The 8,724-nt window shown below is 47.9% G+C and overlaps 1 protein-coding gene across 1 annotated transcript in view; it reads right to left on the bottom strand.

Annotated features, from left to right (window-relative positions):
- Nucleotides 1–8,724, bottom strand: part of RNF169 (ring finger protein 169) — a 27,918-nt gene that overhangs the window by 5,737 nt on the left and 13,457 nt on the right. The window contains exons 4-5 of the mRNA XM_014956118.1: nucleotides 1,573–1,719; nucleotides 559–671 (exon numbers count right to left, since the gene is read on the bottom strand). Coding sequence (XP_014811604.1) covers nucleotides 559–671; nucleotides 1,573–1,719 — 260 coding nt within the window. The remainder of the gene's footprint in view (nucleotides 1–558; nucleotides 672–1,572; nucleotides 1,720–8,724) is intronic.

The raw sequence follows: 8,724 nt of genomic DNA, 5'->3' as shown, positions 1-8,724 counted from the left end.
CTCTTCTCCCAACGGAATGCTAACAGGAGCGGAGGAAATGGTCTGAAGTTGGGGCAGGGGAGGTTTAGATTAGATATTAGGAAGAATGACTTTCCAGAGAGGGTGGTCAGGCACTGGAACAGCCTACCCAGGGAGGTGGTGGAGTCACCATCCCTGGAGGTATTCAAGAAATGTGTAGATGTGGCACTTGAGGGCATGGTCTAGTGCCCGAGATTGTTGGGTTGTGTCTGTTTGTGGGTGGGTGTGTTTTGGGGTTTTCTGTGGTTGGTTTTGTTTTGGTTTTTTGGTTTTGTTGTTGTGTTTGTTTGTTTGTTTGTTTGTTTTGTGGTTGGACTCGATGATCTCAGAGGTCCCTTCCAACCACTAAGATTCTGTGATTCTGTGGTTGAGGCCCCTTCCCTGGAGATATTCAAGGTGAGGCTTGACGAGGCCCTGGGCAACCTGGTCTAGTTGGGGGTGTCCCTGCTGACTGCGGGGGGGTGGGACTAGATGACCTTTGGAGGTCCCTTCTGGCCTGGGCAATTCTATGATTCTATGAATAAAGTCTCAACGTCTTACCCTGAAAGGAAAGCAAAGGAGTAGGCACTGGTCTTGGAAACGAAAGCCGACCGATGCGTTTGCTTGCCCTGGAACGGTTCTTCGTTCTCTGAATCCGAGAGACGTTCAGGAAACTGAAGTCAATCAAGGGAGAGTTAGCTGACACGCACAACAAAAAGAATCACTTGGAAAAGAAAGCTCGTTCTTGCAAAGATATTAAAAGATTCCAACACCCTCCCCCCTCTCCCCTCCCCAAATTCTGATTACACCCGGATGGCGTAACCCAAGAACGCAACCCGCCGGCAGGTACCGTGCTCAAGCAGCTCTTCCCTGGAGATAAATAATCCTTCACTAAATATTGCAAAAATAAGCACACAGCTCCTATATTGTAGCTGTCAGTCAGCGAAGAAAGTTAATGTAATGACCATGAAAATGTGAGAAATCCTACAAGAAAGGTACTGAGAGAACGTTTACTCAGTACCCACCTACCAGCCCATCAGTCTTTAAATAAGAGCATTTCCTGCCGAGTCTCACAACTGAAGTGAGAGCCAAAACTCAGCACGAGGGATCTGTTGGATTCCTACACCTACACTGTAGAAGATTCATGGAGAAATGCTCATGGAAATTCATATATTCCTGAAGACCAAGGGCTAAGACAAAGCAGAGCCGTTACCTCTACAGGTTTAATTGATATGTTTGGAAGAGGTGCAGCTTCAGTCATGAGTACAGTGGGTAAAAGAGGGGAGAGGAACCTCTAGAAGAACATCCATAGCCATAAGAAAGCTTAGAAGATGGTTCTAACGTGGGTCTTTATGATCTGTTAGCTCAGAACCTTCAAGGGCTACAACAAAATCAACCCAATAATCCTGGGAAGCTCCCTGTGTCAACGGATGAGCTTCAACGGGCAGGAACAGGAGACACTCAGCTCCTCAAGGTCTTAAACAAACTAGTTCTTGCTCCAGGACTGAGTCCTGACAGCATTTCACCACCAGTGTCTAAGATGTGGAGAGGAAAGAGAAGCCCACGCTTACTTACACACTCTTGGTTCACTTTAAACGTTAAAGATTCCTCTTTTTTCTGCTGCTCTTCCATTTTTCTTTTGCCTCCGTCCACGTCATCCAGAATGAACTTGTGAATCGGATCCTCTGAAGCTTTTTCTTCTTGCAGCTTTTCTTCTCTCAGCTGGAAATAATGACAAAAGAGACAAGGTATTCCAAACGCCGTAAGTCCTACACCTGGTTGCCTATAAGTGATTTAATTTTGTGCCTTCGTTGCTCTACTCTAGACTAGAGCTGCTGAATCCCTCACTGGTGATGATGAGAAGATGGGTAGGTTTCTACCATGCTTTGACGTACGCTCTACACAAATAAATTGATATTTTCATTCTAAAACAGCAAAGGGGTTGACAAAGACTTCTCTGCCAAAAGCTTTGTCTTGTAGATAATGGTACTACAAATAAAGATGGGCAAAACAGGAGTTTCCTGCAAGCCATGGCATTTCAATTTTAGGCTTCAAATGGCCTCCAACACAGCACACACCGTTTGGCAGACACATAGACAGCCTCCAGCCTCCAGCCAACTGGAGACCCAAATTAAAACCGGTTAAATACAGCAATTCCCAAGTTGAAACCCACATGTTGCACGAAATCCTGCTGTTTCATTGATGTGTTGGGATGGAGAAGGCCCAGAGAGAAGACCTAACCCTCCCATGGCCAACTGGAGGCCCAAAGTTGACTTTGGTTTACCTGCTGAGGTGCAAACGTGGATGAGAAGCCCAAATGAAGGCCAGGATCCAGGACACAAGGTAGGTGGGTCCATGGGATTGAATTTACATTTACCTCTTGGTGTCCTACTCTGCCCCGTGTAGTCAACCTCTTACTGAAATCCCTTTTAAAATGCTTTTTTCACACCTTCCTGCACTTTAATAAGTCTGATCTGAAGAAGGCACCGAGCACTTCCAGCCTTTTTGGCATCACCTCCTACGAGGAAAACTTCCCTTTTTGTTTTTCCCCAATTCCAAGGCATTCTGAGATGGTTTTGTTACGGTTTGAAGAAACCACAACAATTTATTGTTGTTTAGACAATTATTTTATCGCCCGATGAGCCCTCCCCACCAGGGAAAGGGGAATTGGGAAAAAACAAGGAAACCCGAGGGTTGAATATAAACAGATGAAATAGAATAATGCTAAATAATTAACACTGATAATGCTAAAGAACCAATATTGATCCTGATATTGATATAAAATACACGAGGACTACACTCAGCTCATTTTATGGGTCCAGTGTGAAGGCCCCACAGAAACCCCACCCAACTGCCAGGGCATCCCCAAGCCGTGTCCTGCTGCACTTTCCAGCCTTTTCCTTAACATATTGATCCTGATATTGATATAAAATACACGAGGACTACACTCAGCTCATTTTATGGGTCCAGTGTGAAGGCCCCACAGAAACCCCACCCAACTGCCAGGGCATCCCCAAGCCGTGTCCTGCTGCACTTTCCAGCCTTTTCCTTAACTTTTTTTTTGCTCTGCCTTCTAAAATGTGCCTCTTCCATTTGCTGCCAGTGCCCACATACTCCTTTGCCTTCCCAGAAGATCCCCTGCCCATACTCCAGCTTGTGGAAATCCAGTAATAAGGCAAGTGGATTTTAGAGAAGGGCAGTCTTCTTCCTTCCCTCCTTCCAAAAAGCACAATCCATCACTTAGTGATCCCTTTTAACCAATCCTGGTCAGTCCTTAAGTGTCCACAAGCTCCTCCTGGCCAAGCTCTTTGCCAGGAAGGGTAATCACAGAATCTTCTAGGTTGGAAGGGACCTTCAAGATCATCTTGTCCAACCGTCAACCCAACTGACAAAAATAGACACCCACACAACAAACAAGGAGCATCATCACTAAACCAGACCTCCCAGCACTACATCAACCCGTCTTTTGAACACCTCCAGGGATGGTGCCTCAACCACCTCCCTGGGCAGCCCATTCCAATGGCTGAGAACCCTTTCAGTGAAAAAATTCTTCCTAATATCCAGCCTGAACCTCCCCTGGCATAACTTGAGGCCATTTCCTCTTGTCCTGTCGCCTGTGACTTGAGAAGAGACCGACCCCCACCTCTCTACACCCTCCATTCAAGGAGTTGTAGAGAGCAATAAGGTCTCCCCTCAGCCTCCTCTTCTCCAGGCTGAATAACCCCAGTTCCCTCAATGATAGGACAAGGGGAAATGGTTTTAAATTGGAAGAAAAAAGATTCAGATTAGATCTCAGGAAGAAATTTTTTACTCTGAGGGTGGTGAGACACTGGAACAGGTTGCCCAGGGAAGTTGTGGCTGCCCCATCCCTGGAAGTGTTCAAGGCCAGGCTGGATGGGGCCTTGAGCAACCTGCTCTAGTGGGAGGTGTCCCTGCCCATGGCCAGGGGGTTGGAACTAGATGATCTTTGAGGTCCCTTCCAACCCAAACCATTCTATGATTCTAAGCTCTCCCTGCAGAGATTCCTTTCTTCCTGAACCAAAGGATCATTCCCACCAGGATCCGTGACTCCAATGGGCTCCCCGTCCTGCTGCACTATTTTACTCCTCCTCATCTAAGAAATCAAACTCCCCATTTCTGCCAGGACCTCTTTTCTGCAGATTTGCAGCTCAAACCCAACGAACTTCCTTCTTCTCCTCCTTTCCACCACCTTTTTGTGCAGCACACACTTCAGGTAACACCATCCGATCGTCCCTGCCCAGGATAACGTCACCCAGTTCGTTTCCTTCATCACCCAACCATTCACCCAGCTCCTCTCTCACCTCTCCCTCAACCTCAACCTTAGACAAAGGCCATGAATAGTCTATGTATGTATCTACCAGGTTCTTCCTTCTTCCTCCACCCACCCTCTCACCTAAGTTATCCTCGTCTGGGACACCAAGCCTGACCTTTGATTGACAGATCTCTATCACGCTGATGAATCACAGCTCTGGCTGAACACCAGGAATTCAAACACTTCTGTTCACTGCTCACATATGAGTGCAGGAATCTCAGATGCTTGAGGTTTCACCCTGATACATCCCCTCCCATCTTCTGACACGGCCACAATTTTCTCCTCACCTCCTGGGAGAGAAGAGCTGTGGGACCTGGTGCCCTCCAAGTGTCCTCTGCCCCTCTGGGACCTCAGCACAGGAGAGACATGGACCTGTTGGAGCGGGGCCAGAGGAGGCCACCATGGAGATGCTGGGAGGGCTGGAGCCCCTGTACTGAGAGGACAGGCTGAGAGAGTTGGCGGGTTCAGCCTGGAGAAGAGAAGGCTCCAGGGAGACCTTGGAGCCCCTTCCAGTCCCTAAAGAAGGGGGGCTCCAGGAGAGATGGGGAGGGACTCTTGATGAGGGAGGGGAGCCCTAGGAGGAGGGGGAAGGGTTTGACCCTGAAAGAGGGGAGATGGAGATGGAGATGATGAGATGAGATGAGATGAGATGAGATGAGATGAGATGAGATGAGATGAGATGAGATGAGATGAGATGAGATAGAGGGAGCTGAGATGTGGGGAAGAACTTGTTTGGTGTGAGGGTGGTGAGAGCCTGACCCAGGTTGGCCAGAGAAGCTGTGGCTGCCCCATCACTGGAGGGGTTCAAGGGCAGGTTGGAGGGGGCTTGGAGCAACCTGGTGTGGTGGGAGATGTCCCTGCCCGGGGCAGGGGGTGGCACTGGGTGGTCTTTAAGGTCCCTTCCAACCCAAACAATTCTATGAATCTATGAAAGCTCAAGGCACCCCCAGACAGCTCAAGCACTGGTCCTACAGCACTGCACACAAAGGAAATGGGTGACATTGCAACAACTCCTTGTTCTTCCAAAAATATCTAGTATTTTTCCTCCCTGCTGCAAGAGAGGGGGGCGAGAGAAAGCGTGGACACGTGGGTGAATCTGCCCTAAAAGGTGAAGAGATAAAGAAAACAGAGTCCACGATACATTACACAAAAAGCACATCATGATTTTGAGACCGGGAAGAACCCGAATCCTACTGAATCCGAACCCCCCGAGATGAGGGAGAAGGAGGCAGGAGGAGAGAAGGTAGAAAACAGGAAAAGAAAACCCCAATGTTTGGCTGATTGTGGGTGCTCAGCACATGTTTTCAAAGCCTGGTCTGACTTCTCCTTTAGAGTTGTTTTAAGATGTATCTTTACATTCCTCATCTATTTATATTCTCCAGCAATAACTACACCACAGTGTCTGACTAATACAGATTATGGCCACGTGATGCAGACGTGAGGAATTGTCTGCTGTACTTTTTATGAACAATATTTCTGCCTTTTTAAAATATCTGAAAACCAAAATTCACATCAACATTTATCACAAAGATGACTTTTTTTCTGGCCAGCTGAAATACTACCCATCGCTTGTGCCCCTTCTGTATTTCTCACATGGAAATCTTCAATTTTTGGTCTAACTTATAAAAAAATTATACTCCATTCCCACATCTAAAGCCACAAAGAGATGTTAACAACATACAGGAATATTTAAGGATTTTGGGGTAAACCCATAGGAGAGTTAAAAGCACGAGCTCTGGGGACAGTGAAAAAAGCAACACCAGGATCCTAATCCTAATGAAAAGGATACAAAAAGGAATTTAGGTCCAGGATTCAGATCGCAAAAGGAAACTTTACTGATAAAATCTGTACTAATTAAAAAAAAATAAATCCAATTTTCAGTAGCCCAATGTAAATGATCTCCCAGAGAATTCACTTACAAACGTGGCAACGCTGTGCTGGGACTAGAAACTGAAACAAGGTGGTGGGGAACATCTAATCCGGGAGAATTTCTTTATGTTATCAGAGTAGCATCTTTCAAATACTGGATGAAGGACCATCTGCTGCTAAAAAAGCAGCACATTTATCAGAAAAAACCTCATTTTAACCTTTCTGTCGCCCTTTCGGATACTAGAAATGCAGGAAAAAAAAACCAATGCCATAGAAGGAATCACTAGTTTTTTTGCTCAAGAAGCGAGAATTTCCGGAAGATGGTTCTTGATCTTAACATTTATTTCCCAAAGTTGGGTAAACTCACGTTTGGCATCTTCCCTTCACTCCATAAACTCTCCGGGGTTCGTTTGCTCCCTCCCGGAGCCTGCTCCGTCTGCCCCGTGGGGCTGAAAAGCTGCGTGTCAGCACATGCCTCAGGTAGGAGTTTCCCTCCCGACACGGGCGGCGTGTGATTACAAGCATTTAAAAGCACTGGAGTACACAAAGGCACTTGAACAGGATGACTTAGGCTTTTTTAACAGGCAGGAACCATCTCCTCCTTTTGGAAAAACAGAAAATGTAAGAGCGCCGAGTGCGCTGCGTAAGAGGGGAATTAAAAATATCTCGCTCTCCTCCACCGACAGCAAAGATTTAGTCTCTGAAAGAAATGGATAAAATTACGCTACGAAATTATCCACTTTAAATCAAAATTCTTCAGTCTGTAATTAGGGCAACCTACTTGGTTGGGAAGGAGGTCAAGAGGTAAGATTTTGAAAACAACTCGCATCTGGGAGAGGTGAAAGCTTTTGAACTCTCCTCTCCCTTCCTGAGGAGGAAATTCTGGATGAGTTTTATCCCCGTCTCGTGAAACCTCTGGCCTCCAGACACAGAGGGAAGCCCAGTGATCCACAAGCTTCCATTCCCAAACCTGACTTCTTCTCTCCTCCTGCCTAATTCCGAAGTTCAGAGACACCAAGAAGCTCTCACTAAGTAGGTACAGTCCCAATTTTGCCTGGAATGAGGAAAAAGTGCGAGTGCATCACCAGTTGCCATTTTGCCAGCAAAATTACGTTGCTCTTCCCTCAGAGCTGATGATTCAGAGAATCTCCCCCACAAACCAGCTCCCTCAGATGAGATTCATAAAAAGGGAGTTTAAGTCAGGAGGGGAAAGAAATCTCTCTCCCATCCTCCAGCGAGCAAAAAGGGGAAGGTCAAGAGGAACGAGGCAAAAACATGCGCAAAATGCCAAAAACACCTTAAAAGTTATTTCCTTTTGACTGGTGGGGAAGTGAGAAGTGTCAGCACGTGGTGTCATTTTGCTGAAGTCAAATGGTGGTGCAAAAACCTCTTTGGCTGCAGCCTGACCATGCTTCAGATGTGCTTGAACTTTAGAAATAATATTTGAAGTCGGTAACGGAGTGATCAGGATTAAAAAGTGATGACAAAGTACCTAAAGATGTTTTATAGAATCATAGAATGGTTTGGGTCGGAAGGGACCTTCAAGACCACCTAGTTCTAACCCCCTGCCCTGGGCAGAGACACCTCCCACCACACCAGGTTGCTCCAAGCCCCCTCCAACCTGCCCTTGAACCCCTCCAGGGATGGGGCAGCCACAGCTTCTCGGGGCAACCTGGGCCAGGCTCTCACCACCCTCACACCAAACAAGTTCTTCCCCACATCTCAGCTCCATCTCCCCTCTTTCAGGGTCAACCCCTTCCCCCTCCTCCTAGGGCTCCCCTCCCTCATCCAGAGTCCCTCCCCAGCTTTCCTGTATCTCCTTGAGGGAGTGGAAGGGGCTCCAAGGTCTCCCCGGAGCCTCCTCTTCTCCAGGCTGAACCCCCCCAACTCTCTCAGCCTGTCCTCACAGCAGAGGGGCTCCAGCCCTCCCAGCATCTCCGTGGCCTCCTCTGGCCCTGCTCCAACAGGTCCATGTCCTTCTGATGTTGGTGGCCCCAGAGCTGGAGGCAGCACTTGGTGGGGTCTCCCCAGAGCGGAGCAGAGGGGCAGAATTACCCCCCCTCACCCTGCTGGCCACGCTGCTGAAGATGCCCCAGGGGCAGAATTACCCCCCCTCACCCTGCTGACCACGCTGCTGAAGATGCCCCCAAGCTGCAGGGGTCTTTCTGGGATGCTCACATTATGGATTATGGGAAAGAAAATGGTTTAATCCTTCAAGAGGATCCAGATCTACATCAGGCTGGAGCCACTTGGAAGAACCACAAAGCCAAGATGCCATCCCCATGAACTCAGGTGGTTCATAGAATCATAGAATCATAGAATTGCCCAGGCTGGAAGGGACCTCCAAAGGTCATCTAGTCCCACCTCCCCGCAGTCAGCAGGGACACCCCCAACTAGACCAGGTTGCCCAGGGCCTCATTGAGCCTCTCCTTGAATATCTCCAGGGATGGGGCCTCAACCACCTCCCTGGGCAACCTGTTCCAATGCTCCACCACCCTCCCAGTGAAGAACCCTCTCCTCATCTC

This window comes from Calidris pugnax, unplaced genomic scaffold (assembly GCF_001431845.1).
Source record: "Calidris pugnax isolate Ruff unplaced genomic scaffold, ASM143184v1 scaffold257, whole genome shotgun sequence".
In the NCBI taxonomy this organism is placed as follows: Eukaryota; Metazoa; Chordata; class Aves; order Charadriiformes; family Scolopacidae; genus Calidris; species Calidris pugnax.
The sequence above is the reverse complement of the archived record's forward strand: the minus strand, read 5'-3'. Positions and strand labels throughout refer to the sequence as shown.